Source organism: Actinia tenebrosa, unplaced genomic scaffold (assembly GCF_029948245.1).
Source record: "Actinia tenebrosa isolate PJP-AT-01 unplaced genomic scaffold, QUT_ActTen_1.0 PGA_scaffold0__85_contigs__length_37466705, whole genome shotgun sequence".
Classification (NCBI taxonomy): domain Eukaryota; kingdom Metazoa; phylum Cnidaria; class Anthozoa; order Actiniaria; family Actiniidae; genus Actinia; species Actinia tenebrosa.
This window is the reverse complement of record NW_028292569.1, coordinates 28,935,793-28,952,109: the sequence shown is the minus strand read 5'-3', so window position 1 is coordinate 28,952,109 and position 16,317 is coordinate 28,935,793. Positions and strand designations below refer to the sequence as shown.

The window sequence follows — 16,317 nt, the reverse complement described above, 5'->3', positions numbered from 1 at the left end:
GTGCATAAGATTTGGCCATTTTTTTTTTACTAGGGAATGAAAAAAACTACCATCCTGCACCATGGATCAGGGGACATTTGATGGAACAACAGCCCGAATATATTTGGTACTGGGTGCGTGAAGGACCATGGGAGTTACCAAGATCTTGTATGGAAGTACAGATGAGAGGTCTACAAACGACTCCGCAAAAAGGTAATAATTGGAAGAACAATGTCATCTAATGGCAAATAGACCTCTTCGGGCGTAATGTTTTGTGCATTTCAAACCACGTGCCATTCTCTTGAGTATAGTTTCTTTCTCTAGCTAAAGAGGTCTATTGCCCGAAATCATAATAAACCTCAAAGTGCTCGTTTATTTGATTTCGAGGAATCATTGGCCTCTCGCCTCTCGCCTCTTGGGTCTTAAGTTCGACAATACATCCTGGTCTCGAGATCGCATGCAAGTAGAGTTTCAACGGTCTTTCTCCGTATCTCCTCTTTTCCTCCATCCGCAAAACCTAATTCGCCCTGACTTGATCCGCTTTGAGGTTCTTTCAAGGCATCAATATAAAATTTGGTGGTGTTGATTAAAAAGCGGTTATGACTATAAACTAATTAACTTTTCATTAGATGGAGTTTACTCAATCAAGCCTCCTGGTAAGAAAGAAGTGAAGACCTACTGTGACCTGACAAGTCAAGGTGGTGGATGGACATTACTAGTAACGAGTAAAACACACACAGGATGGTCAGTGGACAATGTGAAAAACAGAAATTCCAACCAACCGTCACTAGACGCTGATTACTCTATCCTTGAGTTTGCAGATGCCATCAAGGATTTCGATGTCTCTCAAGTAAGTCGTACTTCTTAGCGGCCTGTAAGGAATGCCACGCAGACCCCTAAAAGTCAACCAAGTGAATCCATAGCTCAATGTATACGTGCTGCTTGCTGTCCATTTTTTTTGCTAAAATTCAGTGTCATCGATGAGTTAAGCGTACAATGGCTTTGATCAGCCCAGACGTTGTTTCAGAGTTCGATCTGTGAGTTAGCCGTACCCCGTTTTTGATCAGCCCAGAGGTTTTTTCAAGTTATAACATTAAAACATAGTAAATCCAAAGAACCTCTTTGATCATTGAAATATTTTTCTACTTTCATTCTAAGAAAATATTTAATACATAGTGTGCGCTTTTCAATCACGTCATAGTGCAGTACTCAAGTTACGGCACCCTCACATACGTTGCAGATTAGCCAGTCAGAGCGCGCATAATACTCTAGCTGTGTCATAACGTTCCCCAGCTTCGTGATGAAAATGAGACCACGAACTAATCATTTTTATTTTTTTCTAAGGATTCCTTTCAGTATCGTATCGAAGCTGATGGCTCCAGCCAGTATGGTGGCATCTTCGTTGCACCAAGGGAGTACACATTTATCTCAACTTGTGACAAGCAAACAAATGTTAAAATGGTCGAGAATTTCAATGGCATTGACAAAAATACAAATCTAGTGAGACGAATGCCAAGACTCGCGCTGTCAGCCAACATCTTCTTGAGTTCAGGCTCAATTGCAAATGACCCATCTGGGTCCATTATTTACGCCGATGGATCAGCAGAATCACCATCATATTTACCAGACGTAAAGCCAAACCCTGGAGTTGTCAGATATTGGATGAGGGAAGGAACAAGGTATGGTTGCCTAATAATGAATACGTTTTTTTATTTCTAATTCTATCTATCGGCTGCCTTATCAAGTGCAATGGTAATGATAAAAGGGTAAATTTGACACCGTGAAAAGATGAAAAACGAACGCTAGTCCTTCGTCGGAGTAAAAGAGAAGGAGGTGGTAGAAAGGAGTGATTATATACTAAGAACACGACAAAAGAAACCAATGAGAACAAGGTGGGCAAGGGAATGAAAGAAACATTCAAAAGACAAAAGAGTGGATTAGTTAAAAGAAAAGCGTTCATTAATCAAGTGCGATGGGTTGTAAGAAGTGTTAGGGGTTCCACCGTTCACCATGGAGTCGTAAATCTCATTAGATAGTGTGCCGGTTATTGATGCTTTTGAAGTATTTGTTGTTGTCGTCGTTGTTTTTTGTTGTTATCCAAGAGCATAGTCATATAATGACAATCGCTAAGAGAAGGAACAAGGTGCTAGATGCTGAAGAAATTGTTCTCTTTGAAAGAAGTGAGTTATTGCTGCTTTTTGTTTCCTGTCTCGCTATCGTTGTCACTTCTGTAATTGTGTTATTTGCGAGAAGAATAAAGGCAACACAGCAAAAAATCATCTTGATACTTTGTTTTAAAGTTTCTTTTGGAGAAGGAACCTTTTTTCAATTCAAAATTTTACAATAACTTACAAATTTCTCGCGCGCTGATTGGTTATTTTTTATCATCAATAAGAGGACACACAGATAAAGTTGACGTCAACGAGCGCGCGCTCTTTCGGCTACGCCTCGTGGATCCACACTACTTTGACAATGTGATGACGCAATTTATCGTCAATAAGAGGACAGACACATAAAAAACTGATGTATATTTGTTAAATACAGAAAGTAATTTGGCTCATGAAAAGGGCATCACTGATGCACATACTTACAGTGATAATCTAATAATGCACCTTTCTTCCCTAGACGTTCTTGCAATGATATCAAGGTCCATGGCACGAGATTGTCAAGAAAGTATGAAGATGATTATTACATGATACGTCTTGTCAACGACTCCACGTACTTTCCTGTATTCTGTGACATGACGTCAGATCTTGGTGCATTTACTTTGGTGGTTACAAGTCGCCATAACAGCTGGACACGTGACCAAGTACCAGCCAGGTGAGCTACACTAGAATTTCTTACTCGACAAAGTGCATTTCTGGAACACAACATTTATTCACAACTCTCTTATACTTTCGAGTTTAATTATAGATGTATTCTCTGCTGTTTTGGGATTGTCCATATCCTCCCTACACTGGCCAAACTGACCGAAAATATTTTGGTAGATTATTAAATTGATTTACATGAAAGCAGAAGGGTAGAAGCCAGAGAGAGATGCTACAATAATTGATAATTTTTATCCGCCACTTTTGGATGTGAAGAAAATTGACATCTAATGGGGCCATGTAGTTAAGTTTAAACAAGGTTCAAATCATTTCCAATTTTCATGCAAGTGCCCCTGGGTTTTTGTATGTCGTTTTGGTTTTTGTTTGTTTGTTTTTATTGAAAAGTCACTTCTTTATGCAGAAACGTATACCGACCATCAACCTCAGATGATTACTCAATCCTAAAGTACGCAGACCTGATCAAAAACTTGGGACATAACACCACATTCAAGTACAAATTGGATGCAAACCAGCGCGGACACTGGGGAGGAGTGTGGAGTGCACCACGTGACTACAGGTGGGCAAACTATATCCTTTCTATCGACATATTCTTTGGCTTTTTATTTCTTTGACTGATTGTTTTTTCCTTAAAATGCCGTTATTTGATGGAACCATGAACATAACCTAGTAGCTGTTTTTGAAATGGTTTTCTGTGCGGACAATAATTTAAAAAACTGCTATTCAGTCAGTTATTTTAATTTCAATTACTTCGACGTGACCTCCAAACAACCAGTGAGAGTGCGCAATAGATCCCCAAAATGTGTAATTGTCTTTTACATAAAAGCGAGTATGTTTACTAATTTCCACTCGTCAACAGCTTTATGTTCACCTCTACTTCACAAACACAAGTAACCCTACTTCAGAAATTCGATGCATGGACATTATCCTGGTGGAGAACAGTGCAGAATAGGATGCCATGGTTTGATGCCAACGGGCAATCCAACAAGGCCCTTCTGACAACTTCTAGCAGCACCACCTATTACCCAGCTGGATCCATTATTTGGGGTGACACGGATAGACACCCAGCAGAGTGGATACGTGACGGAGGCATGATGAATCCTGGGGTCATTTGGTATTGGGTTAATGAAGATGACTGTGACTTGGACAGACAGCCTGGTAATGTTGATATTTCGTTTGTGTTAATACGCCTTTTGTTCTTTCATCAGAAAATGAATTTCATTTTCTTCATCGGGTTCGTTAAAATTTGTTATACATTTTTTTAGGAAATGGAAAAACGATTTTAGTATTTAGATCATCATTAATAATATTTACATTAGAACCATCATTATTTATCATGAACCAACGAGATTAATAAATTTATGTGAGTCAATTCATTGATTGGGATATAATTAGGAAGGTGACAATTAATGCCAGCACGCACCTTTATTAGTTCTGTTCGTCGAGGAGAAATTTGAGCACATTTGTGCACATGTTTGATTTTTTTTTGTTTTTGTTTTTTTGTTTTTGTTTTTTGTTTTTTTTGTTGTTGTTGTTTTTTTTGAGAAATTTCTACGTCGAACGTTTCGATCGATAACACGTCGATACTGTATTATCTGAAAGTATGTCCACTTACTTACTTACAAGACGATGACATAGTAGCTACGAAAAAAGAAATACGGTTGGGCCCAATTATTCCCATAAAACATAAGACTAATACGTCCAACAATTAATAGAGTATGAAATTTATACTTTTGTTATAGTTGATGGTGGCCTTTCCGAATGGGGAGCTTGGGAGAAATGTGACAAACTTTGTGCAGATGGCAAACAAGTTCGCCGTAGGACTTGTACCAACCCCGAACCCAGATGCGGAGGTCTTCAGTGCAGTGCATCGAAGAAGACAGTGGAGGAAAAACCTTGTTACACGTGCCCAGGTAATTTTCTTCGAATTTATCAATACCTTGAAACAACCTCTCTACTAATCAAAATAAGGGTATGACTAACTCACAGCTCGAATTGAACTTGTCTGAGATTTTTAGGCAAGGGAAAACCGAATAACCAGATTTCTTGCATTGTTATATACACTTCTTCATAATTATTCAACTGAGATGCATATTATTTTTACTAAAATCTAGATGTTAGGTATTTTTCTTCGATAATTCACATCTAGTCCTCGTTTATTTGTGTATTCCTTTACTCTTCATAGAAAGTCCTATTCGGAGCTACGGTGGATATTGCGTTCAGCCCAAGAGCGGTGACTGCGACCCTAAAGAAAACACAACCACGTGGAGCCACGCCCTAGTATTTAGAAGAGCCGATGCGAATTGTTCTGCCGATTACATGAACTTCGTTTTTGACGCGGATGGCATGATTTATCATAAATGCAGTGGCAAAATCGTCTGTCCTGATGGTAAGACCGTCATGCTTAATAGCTCTCTTAAACCATCCTATATACACACATACATACATACAAACAAACAAACAACAAAGACAATCCACGATTAATTCTTTACCTTCAATTGTTTAGATCGTGTCAGGTGATACATTAGGCTTCTGAACTCGGTATGCACTTCGTTTGGCGTTTTCCATCCCTATCTCTCTCATTCCCCCTTTCCACAGTGTTTTTCCGTGTACGATTTATATTTTAGCTGAAGACCAGCCATTCTGTGATATTGGAGATGGCACCTTCCAATGAGTTCTGAATGATTTCTCCCGAGAACATATAGTCGTGTATGGCCTGTCAGGTTAATAATACAAAATATTTAGTTACTTACGAGCAGAGCCACATCATTGATCAACATTGTGGGCAATGGCGAACTTTAATATAAAAAGAAGTAACGATCCCATTCGTCCTCTAACAAATACCACCAAGAAAACTTCGTCCTCTAACAAATACGACCAAAAAGGACTTGGTCCTCTAACAAATATCACCAAAAGGACTTGGTCCTCTAACAAATACCACCAAAAGCACTTGGTCCTCTAACAAATACCACCAAAAGGACTTGGTTCTCTAACTAACACCAACAAAAGGACTTGGTCCTCTTACAAATACCACCAAAAGGACTTGGTCCTCTAACTAATACCAACAAATGGACTTGGTCCTCTTACAAATACCACCAAAAGGACTTGTTCCTCTAACAAATACCACCAAAAGGACTTGGTCCTCTAACTAATACCACCAAAAGGACTTGGTCCTCTAACTAATACCACCAGTAGGACTTGGTCCTCTTACAAATACCACCAAAAGGACTTGGTCCTCTAACTAATACCACCAGTAGGACTTGGTCCTCTTACAAATACCACCAAAAGGACTTGGTCATCTAACAAATACCACCAAAAGGACTTGGTCCTCTAACAAATACCACCAAAAGGACTAGTTGGTTATTTGAAAAATTAGTCCTCTAACAAATACCACAGAAAGGAAAACGTTTGTTCAGAGGCGTTTCAAACCACCGAGGTAGGCTATGGTCTTTCACATGCTTTCGTTTCAGGGAACTCGGTTAATTACAACAGGAAACTGCTTCTGAAAGACTCGTGTCCTCAGGATGTCTCTATGCACAGAAGGCAAGTGAATCCCTATACATTAAATATGCACTGAAATACTACTAACACCTTTGTTTCTAATAAATATTTAGCAATTCGTTTATGTGAGCCCACTTTTCTGATAATAGCAGTTAATGGTAAAAACTGGCACTTTTGGAAGATTGTTTTCAAAAGCTAAAAATTTTTGTCTTGCGTTCTATTCTTTCAAACCGAAAAAAAGAGCTTCTGTGAAGTTGTACCCGATCCTTCACCAATTTGTGAACACTCGCAAACGAGAAGTATCGAGTGAACTGGTTTTCATTAGTCGTCTGCTCTGTCCCTAAGTCTTCATTTACTTCATCAACTTTACGTGTTTCAGGTTTACCCTGATATATTCTAAACCGTGAGAATTTTCCACGGTATACTACAAAAGTTACGTTAATGATAAGTAGATAAAAGATTTATATAAGATTATGAGATGTTATTAAGATATAGATATAGTTAAAGTGCCATCGCAAATGAGTGTGATGTCATTATAGGAATTTGAGTTTATTTGTCATCATTTGTAAATTGAAACACTGATTATTATGAGAAACAGAATTGCCATAACCTTTCTATAAACCCTGAGTAAGGCAATGATGTTTTATACGGGATATTTTACTGCCCCAGAAAAGTTTTGGTATATTTCCTGCTGTGACACCACACTCATTAACTTTCAGTAATTCTTTATTCTCTACTTTCACATCCGCATAATGTCTTGCGTCTTTGGGGGGTAACCAATCAAAAAACTGTCCCAAATTGAAAGGTTTCTCAATTGAATTTATACTATACATGCTTTTATCTGTACAATACTGATTATCAGTTTATTCCAAGTTGTTTTTGCGTGTACAGATCATCAAGAGTGTTGGTCTTACAGAAAATATATTGACTTACGAAAAAATGCTTAAAATTGACCTTAAACGTCTTCAAGCTTCTATCTTTTTCTGTTTTTCAACTTCTTCATTTTATTTTTGGATACTAAACAAGGTATTGTCAACATTGTCTGAACAGCCTTCAGCAAGATAGGTGGGTTTTTACCCTCTGGTTACCCCCCAAAGACGCAAAGTATTATGGGGATTGAAAGTAGAGAATTGTTCACGAATTTTATAAACCTTTTTGTCGTTCATTCAGGTTATCCAGTAAATCTCTCCAAAACAAGAAGAACAATTACTGTGTTCATCCACTGGGTGGATGGCCAGATGAAAACAGGTACCTCATATACTACTCTGGATGCAACAAGGCGAGACTTTCGTTGGATTTCTTCAAGCTTCGTAAGTAATCTACTCTTACTGTCATACATAAAATGCGGCCACAAAACTGCAAACATTTAGGTTTTAATACACTGTACTACGGCCGTCTTTACGTAAAAGGCAAATATTTAGAACTTCGGTTCATGCAAAAGATTTGAAGAAAATTTTATTTGAAAGGGTTTAAAAGTTGTTGACCAAAATCTTTTCTAAACTACGGTGTCAGATAAGGAACCAATGGAACGAATTACCAACAAATCCCCCCCGGGAAACAAAAGTAATGCAATGAACGAAAATATGGACAAACGAGCAAACTAGAGTAAAGAACAGACGAACAAACCTACAAATATTGAATTGGGCAATCGAACTGATGTACTTTTCTTTTCTTTCAGCACTACCGCCATAAAGAAAAAAAACGGTTCCTCGCATACCATTCATTGTATAACTATCATAGTATAAATTAGTGCAGATTGGGGATTAATCTGACAAACTGGATTCAATAAATTAAGCTGCATCTAAGAATGTCTCTGGTTTGAAGTTTTATGCTCTATTTGGAAGTCTTAGTAGTTCAAAAAACTCGTAGATCGTGTTTTATCAGGTATAAAAGCAGTCGGCTACGCCTCGTGCTGTTATACCTGATAAAACACTCCTACTCGTTTTTTAAACACTACTTAATATACACATTATTATTATTAACCATTGACCCCTTGCAACAACTCCTGTTGGGCGTGATTCGGTGGGCAGAGCAATAAACACTACCTTATGGCCAGTTCGTTGCTTGCCCTCCTGGTTGCGCTGCTTTGGTGCTAATGCAACGGAAACGCAAATAGACATGTGAAAACTTCAAGGCAATCCATTCAATGTTAATGTTCCTCCAGCGCGATGTCTTATATGCTTAAAATTTTGGATTGAATTTTCAAGACGGCGTCATAACTTTTTTTCTGCCCAAGACTTTTCATCCAAATTTATGCACAGGCTGCGATAGTACTAGATGATAAGATTCTGAAAATTTCAGGAAAAATCAGTACCTTAGGATGAGGAGAAAAAAGCCAAAAACTAAAAATAGCAGCTGTTTGATTTTTGGACGTAATAAGCTAAACATCTAAAAAATCTTGAAATAAAATACACATGTTAGAATCTAGGATAATCCAAGTACATTATATGAAAAATATAGTTAAATTAACAGTAATAGTTTTGCGAAGGGAGGGGGAATAAAATTGTCGTCCAAAATTCGCTTCTGAATTAGTTTGGTTCCACCTTAAACTTATCTATATGAGTAGCCAAGCATCATATTTTCTTCACAGTAAAAAGTGGGGGTAAAAATGAACAATTTCATTCATGGCTAAATTGTGAGTAAATTACGTCATTTACTCAACCCTATTGTTCTTTTCGTTTTTGAATCAAAATTTCTCATCTTCAAGTGGCTTCCAGGCTAAAATTTTCACTAATCATGTTTACATAGTTATAATTGAGTCATATTATCCTCAAATACTTTGATCATTTGGACTTTCAAAAATTGGGGCGTTTTCTTCCAAGTGCCTCTTTAAATGCGAGCCATCTATTGCACCGCATGATAAAAACATCAAAAAATCTTACTTGCGCTTTATTAAAAGAGAGTCGTTGTCACAGCGACGATGACCCTTTTTTAATAAAGTGCAAATAAACATTTTTCAGAGGTGTTTTTTATCGTGAAGGTAGTGAAAGTCAAATAAAAAAATATATTATCTGTAATACCTACTATGACAACTATAATTTTTTCCAAGATTATCTCAAAAAAGGTCGTCATTGTTCGCACTTGTTAGTCGCTATATTATTTAAACATGAAGTCATAATTAAGAATTGCGTAATTAAGAATTGTAACAGGAAAACAATTGGGTACCACGAAATCTAAATTTGCTTTTGAAAAAAAAAAAGAAATTTGCCGCACGACACGGAACACCTATCGAAATCATACAAGTGTCTCTGTACTGTAATGTTAACACTCTGGGAGCTGTAGTAGATCACTCGAAAAGCGAGCAAGAGAAGCACTTCGCTCCGCTACGCCTATAGTGCTCCTTTGCTTGCTTCCTTCGTGCTCTACAGCTCCCAGCGTGTTTATATCAACGTACAGAGACATTCTCGCCCTTTTATATTCATTTAAAAAAAGACAGGGAATATTCTTCATAACAGTTAAATAATAAACAGTTCAATGTTTTTGAGACACGCATTTTTTGAACGAGAGAGGCTTTGATGTTTTCCTTTGTGAATAGAACTTTATTTTTATCAAATAAAGTGCAAATAAGAATATCATCAATAAAATCTACTATGAAAACTTTAATTCTTCTTCATGATAGGTGTAAGTCATAATTTAGAATTGCGTGTTTTAATTGAATCAAGAAAACAATTTGTTCATCAAGAAATCTAAATTTGCTTTCGAAAATAAAGAAACCAAATTTGCCTGCACGACATGTCTCGCGGCTGTGTTCTGTACACTGTGGAGACGATCAATGAGATAAGATGGAAGGCCAAAACTTTAGACTTTAGACTTTAGATTTTAGACTTTAGACTTTAGACTTTAGACTTTAGGCTCGAAATTTGAAAAAATATTTATAATTTATTTTTTATTTTTTATTTTTATCAATTCTGCAATAGGTGTAAGTCATAATTTAGAATTGCGTGTTTTATTTGAATCAAGAAAACAATTTGTTCATCAAGAAATCTAAATTTGCTTTTGAAAATAAGGAAACCAAATTTGCCTGCACGACATGTAACACCCCTCGAAATGTATAAAAGATTGGTGGACCACTTGTATTGTATTAAATGTGTAACACTATTATGTAAATAGTTTATTCATTTAGTTTTATTGAGTGACACGAGAAAGAAAGGCCTAATTAAAATAAATCCCTAACTCCTTGAAAATCCTATCGTCAGACAAAACCTACACTGCAATATAAAACACTTACTTATGTTAATGAGAATTGAAAATCACGGAAACTTAAAACTACACTAAACTTGAAAAGTATAGCGATTTTGAAACTCAACATTCTTTTCCAGCGGATTTTTTACATTTCAATGAAAGTTTTCACTTTAAGTGACATGAAAATGTTGGGGTTTTTTCTATCGCGATTGCTACATTGTTTGAGTCCAACAAAACGAACATTAAGGATCCTTAGGCTACACTAACATATCCCTAGAAACAAGGTTAAAATAGCATAGTCCTAATGAATACCTTATTTTCTTTAAAAGACGCAAAAGTAAACAAAATTGATACTCCATTTAAATTGTTTTGAAAAGGCTTATAAAAAGGGCTGTTATAACGCTGTACGCCTCATACAGCATACCCAAACAGTAACCAGAAAGAAGGTAAGCTAGCTATGTTAGCACGCTCTTGCTTTAACGCTACTAAACGTTTGTTAAAATGAGTCACTTTGTAAAACTTTTACTAAAATTTTCAGATCGATGAAGATGAGGTCTCCTTTCCTCGCCTTCCTTCCTTTCTTGTCGTTTGTGGAGATTCAAGGTAACCTGTTACATTAACCTAACTCACACGCCCTTTTTCTAAAACTCTCACCTCCCTAGTATACCTCCTGGAAGTCCACAAAATGTTATAAACACGAGGCACTAATAATTCTAGAGTCAAAAACTCCATAAAAAACAATTAAGAGAGTCATTTATTTATATCAGTATTTTAATTGGTCTTTTTTTCTGGCCTTTGATAGCAATAAGACACAAAGAACTACGAATTACTTATCCTAAGCGTTTGGATCGTCATCGTAGCAAAAGAGATCTAAAAACAGCTATCGAAGTAAGCAGCTCTTTAGGATATAATATACTTAATGATAAGGACGAAAGGAGTTACAGCTCACTGACTACTCTAAAACATACACACCCAAATACGTCCGAATACAACATCCTTTATTTTCTCCACTTCCTTTTTTCTCAATCTTATGTTATGCTTGTCTTAAAACCATTAACGCTAACACTGAAATTCTTCATTCTTAATATCAAGTTTTTAAAGTTCGTTTTCTTTTTGTCCTTTATTCTTTATTTTACAATTACTAAAGAATATACTACATATATGTTTAAAGTTTCTCTATTACCATTACAATACTATTATACTTCTCAAAGTTATTTCAGCCTTGTAGATATACAAATATGTTTTAATATCGGTGACAAACATTACTCAAGAATTCAAAGTAAAAGAAGAAGAAAGAGAGAAAACTACAAGGACAGAAAAAAAGAGAGAAGATAAAAGACCGTTTCCTAATCCAATGATTCTTTTTTTCAACAAAATGTTTTCCTTTGCTAGCTCCTTTGTTTCGATTTAGTCGGCAAGCTTAATGCTTGGTTAATTAAGGGAATTTCTAAACGAAACAAATTAATTACTTTTAATATATTAAAATAAAAAGTAAATTATTAGAGTTAGTTTATATTATTAACTCCTGTTCTAGAGTTACTTTTCTTAATAAAAAAAAAATTTTTTTATCATAATCGAGTTTTTCCATGCAAGCCTGTTCTTTCTCCTTCAGTCCATTCTTCGATGCAAGGTTATTCTCAAGAGAATGACACGTGGTCTAAAATGATAAAACATTACGCCCAAGCTAAAGAGGTCTACTCATAAATGGTCTTCACCATTTTTAGTACCCCCCTCACTCCGCTCGAAATCGCCATATTTGCCATTCATTAATTTTTGCCGTACTAACATTTTAGCTGTCTATGTGTTTGTTTCCAGGGTGATCATGAAGCTTCGGCAAGTTTCAACGTTAACAATTGGGTTCTAGACACTAAACGTAACAAGTGAGTTGAGACGACGATTTTTTGTCTGATTAGATGGGCAATATTTCGTGTAAATGATCGGAAAATCTTGTAGGTTTAGTTTTATAATGATGATGATAGTCTAGGTGGAGCATGCATTCATATATTCTATTTAATATACGTGTTACAAATATGCAATACAATATGCAATACAAAATGTTTCTCGATTCATTTTAGTGAATTGGCTCCAAAAACGGTGACGGTTCGTAGGTTTCTGGCTGACAACTCCGAGGTACTTCACGCGGTAAGTGATATTCATAGATAACTATGAAAAATTGCTTAGAACAGGTCTTGAAAACACAGCATTTATCAGATTAGAACCGACATCATCACTTGATGATGGTCATATTCTTCGTCCATGCACGTCATGACGTAGTATGAGCTTTCAATTCAATGGCGTAGCAAATGAGGGGCCCAAAAAGTATAGGTGGAAAATGATACATTGTCTCCCCGTATGACCGAGAAATTGCTTCACCCCTGCTTTAATTGTACTCAAAATCGTATGAATTATTTATGAGTCGTTTTTGAAATTGATAGAATTGCAGATATATTTAGTCTCCTCGTTTCCTTCCTAAACCTTATATTAAACAGCTAATCAAATGCCGTTGATTTCTTGAAAATTTTCTTGATATTCTATAGGTCTCACCGGATAACTGTCACTACCAAGGATCTATTCATGGCGTCCCTGATTCTACTGTCGTTTTAAACACCTGTAATGGCCTTAGGTGAGCAAATAATTTTTAAAGCACTAGACGGCGTGGGAAGTAGTCTAACCAATTGAAACCATATTTTGCATGAAGCTAACTTAACATTGTAGCTTTAATATGTACTATTTGTTTTTTTTATCAACTATTTTATTCAACATTTCATGCTTTAAATCTTGTAATTTTTATGTCGATGTATACATATTAAATCCCGAAACAAATATAGTTATGTTTACTTGAGATTTTTTCCCGTAAAAGTTGGGGTGTATTGCATATCAGTGGCCGATTCATTATCAAACTGACTCGCTCAATGACCATAGCTATAGTCATCTCCCTCTAAAATAATATTAACTATGCTCAGAATAAGACACAACCTTGACCTACTTACCGTTAGCTAGGGCTTTATACAATTCATGTCTTCGTAACTCTCTTTCATATTTGTGGTAAATTTGATGCATCGTGTTAAAAGAACACTCGATATATTTCTGAACAGAACAGACCATGGAATAAACTACCGCAAAGTTAATTATCATTTTAGAGAAATTTCAAAACCTCAAGATTCGCCTTAACGCTAATAATCATTTAATTTCATGGCACAAGCATACAATTTTAAGCGTTCCTCAGATGCTCGCTACACCTTTCAGCGTTCCAGATCTTCAATTTAGTATTTCTTAGGGTGTCACAAATCTAAAAGGACTACCCAGACAGTCAGTAGGGGACTTTTGAGGCAATCAGATACCTGGATTATATAATGATAGTCAGAATTGGCAGTTGTATGACTCAGAATATTTATTTTCTGTAGAAATAGGTACCTTTCAGGGATAAAAGTCATCAGTTGCCACGCCCAACTGGACAGGACTCTGGTACGTTTTAGAGGTCTTTTTTAAAAATGTCCGACGAACATACCCGCCCTTTTACATATCAGAGTCCCCCAACAACTCCCTGGTACATAGCCTAAGGTTAGAGGGTTAATACACTCATGTATGCAACAGTTTGCAATATTCAGTATTGCTTGGTTCTGGTTAGGTAACACAAATTTAGTGTCTGTACAGCTAAATTTGTAATAATATCCCTTACTGAATGCATCAATCAGTAGTTAGATATGAAGCTTTTGCTCTTTCTGGCTTCTTTGCAACTTGAAGTCCAAGACTCTCGCTCATGACTTTTAACATTCCAAGTTTAACAATTAATATAACTTTTAACCCACAATGCTCCACGCGCCTTGACCACTCTCCTCTGGGAAAAGAGTCCTTAGTATCAAGCTGTGAAGCCTGAAACTAGTAAAAACTGGTTGAAACTTTGAATTAATAAAGAGCTTAAGAGTTAGATAGTCGCATTTCGGCATTTTTACCGCCTCTAAATAAAATTCGTTCGCGGGTTGGCGTTTTATTTATAGAAACTCCGATTTGGCCTAAAGACACTAGAAGGGATGTTCTTTAATGTGATGTAGATCACTTTTTGATTTGTTAGGTAGCAAGAGAGATATTGGTGTCTAAATTTCGTCTAAAATTTGATCGTCAATTGATCACAAAATAAAGAGGGTTTTGTGAGGCTAAATATCAGTGAAAATATAATAGTTGATACAAAAAACAAATAGTACATATTAAAGATACAATGTTAAGTTAGCTTCATGCGAAATATGGTTTCAATTGGTTACTTCCCACACCGTCTAGTGCTTATTGAAGTTGGCTTTCGATTCGTTCATATTAATTAGGAAAAATCGATAATTTAATTTATTTTTCAAACTTTCGGAAATTTCACAAAAACAAAATTGCGTTTGGACTTTTTGATCGTGTTTTCTGAAATACCTATCTATAAAGGTCCTTTTGGTGAAATAAAATCAACTTTGTTTTTTCGCAATTGTCTTGGGTTTCTCGACCGTTACAGACATACGCTCTCAAGGATTATTTCCTTGTAGGTTTTTGAAACAAAATACTTTCCAAATCAAAAGGTGGGAAACACGGATGGCTTAGCGGTGAGAGTGCTCGCCTCTTACCAATGCAACCGGAGTTTGAGTTCAGCCGAGTTCAGTTTCGAATTCGTATGTGAGCCGGTAGAGTTGTTTCAGTGTTGGTTCTCTCCTGTGCTTCTATGGGTTTCTTCGGGTTCCGTCCGATTTTCCTTACTCTTCAAAAATCAACTGGTCCACAGGTTTGTTAACCACTGGCTGTTATTGCTACCCTCGTAAGAAACGGGACGGTTACATTTAACTTCGTTTAATTTCTCTACTTCAAAAATATATTCTAAGTGTTTTTTCTTTTTTAATTTGCAGAGGAATCATTGATGATGGAAAGGACACTTTTCATATCGAACCTCATGACAACCAGAAGGTAAAATGATAACAAAGAAATTAATAATTCATGAGGAAAAAACAATATAAATCATGACCGTGAAGAGTTTTATAATTTTGATACAGAATCATTTTCATTTGCATAACTTTAACTTTTCTTCTTGGGCAGACTCACGTTTATCTTGAAAACGTTAGTGAAACACAAAGGAACTAACCTAGACGTTTGTTAAGCAATATACGATATTCGTGTCCGTGTTGTATTGATGGTTTTCAACCATTCCCAAGAGAATTAGATAACAAAAGACACGGCGGCCATGTTGGAGGATATAACAAAAGAATTCATTGACAATTCTTTTGTTAAGTTCCTCCAACATAGCCGCCGTGAAAACCATCAATCAATGCGATATACAAACTCTCGGCTACGCCTCCAGTATACACCTATTTCGAAGATCGTCGTCGCACCAAGAGCCTCAAGTAACAAGCCAAGGCCGCAGAGAACGTCGGTACTTTTAATTAAAATTGATTTATTCCTGCAAGTGGCTATAGCTCTACACTAATTATCATCTCAAGCAGCCTTGCTTGGAGCAATTTGTGAAGTCAATAAATGAAAATGCACCATGAATGAACTAATTACAGCTAAAAGTACTGGCGTTGTCTGCGGTCTTGGCTTGTCGCTTGAGGCTTTTGGTGCGACAACGATTCCTGAAAGAGGTGTATATATCGTATACAACACGGCCATTCATACTGTATGTATTTCCTTTCATGTTTATTCGACATTGGCCTATTTGCCGAAAAATTTAAATTACAGTTCTATGGATCAGCCCTCTCGGCTAGTTTTTTCTCCGTCTTTCAAACTTTATATATTATCTTTATTTTGAAAGCTTAAATTTTTGTAGTGGAAAAATGAAAACCTTTGAAATTGAGGAAATAAAAAACGC

General features: G+C 36.3%; 2 protein-coding genes across 2 annotated transcripts in view; both read left to right on the top strand.

The window, feature by feature from the left end:
- Window positions 1-8,113, top strand: part of LOC116286609 (uncharacterized) — a 45,456-nt gene extending 37,343 nt beyond the window's left edge. The window contains exons 33-43 of the mRNA XM_089039172.1: window positions 34-192; window positions 609-829; window positions 1,324-1,658; window positions 2,605-2,799; window positions 3,208-3,363; window positions 3,664-3,962; window positions 4,547-4,717; window positions 4,990-5,193; window positions 6,275-6,347; window positions 7,476-7,615; window positions 7,984-8,113. Of these exons, the coding sequence (XP_088895298.1) occupies window positions 34-192; window positions 609-829; window positions 1,324-1,658; window positions 2,605-2,799; window positions 3,208-3,363; window positions 3,664-3,962; window positions 4,547-4,717; window positions 4,990-5,193; window positions 6,275-6,347; window positions 7,476-7,615; window positions 7,984-7,997 (1,967 nt within the window). The 3' untranslated portion in view covers window positions 7,998-8,113. The remainder of the gene's footprint in view (window positions 1-33; window positions 193-608; window positions 830-1,323; window positions 1,659-2,604; window positions 2,800-3,207; window positions 3,364-3,663; window positions 3,963-4,546; window positions 4,718-4,989; window positions 5,194-6,274; window positions 6,348-7,475; window positions 7,616-7,983) is intronic.
- A 2,922-nt stretch (window positions 8,114-11,035) lies between these two features.
- LOC148914023 (disintegrin and metalloproteinase domain-containing protein 22-like) lies at window positions 11,036-15,593 on the top strand. The gene is made up of 7 exons (XM_089025973.1): window positions 11,036-11,090; window positions 11,290-11,375; window positions 12,303-12,367; window positions 12,563-12,629; window positions 13,025-13,110; window positions 15,362-15,419; window positions 15,549-15,593. The coding sequence occupies exons 1-7, from the start codon at window positions 11,036-11,038 to the stop codon at window positions 15,591-15,593; spliced, it is 462 nt and encodes a 153-aa protein (XP_088882099.1).
- Window positions 15,594-16,317: the final 724 nt, after the last annotated feature.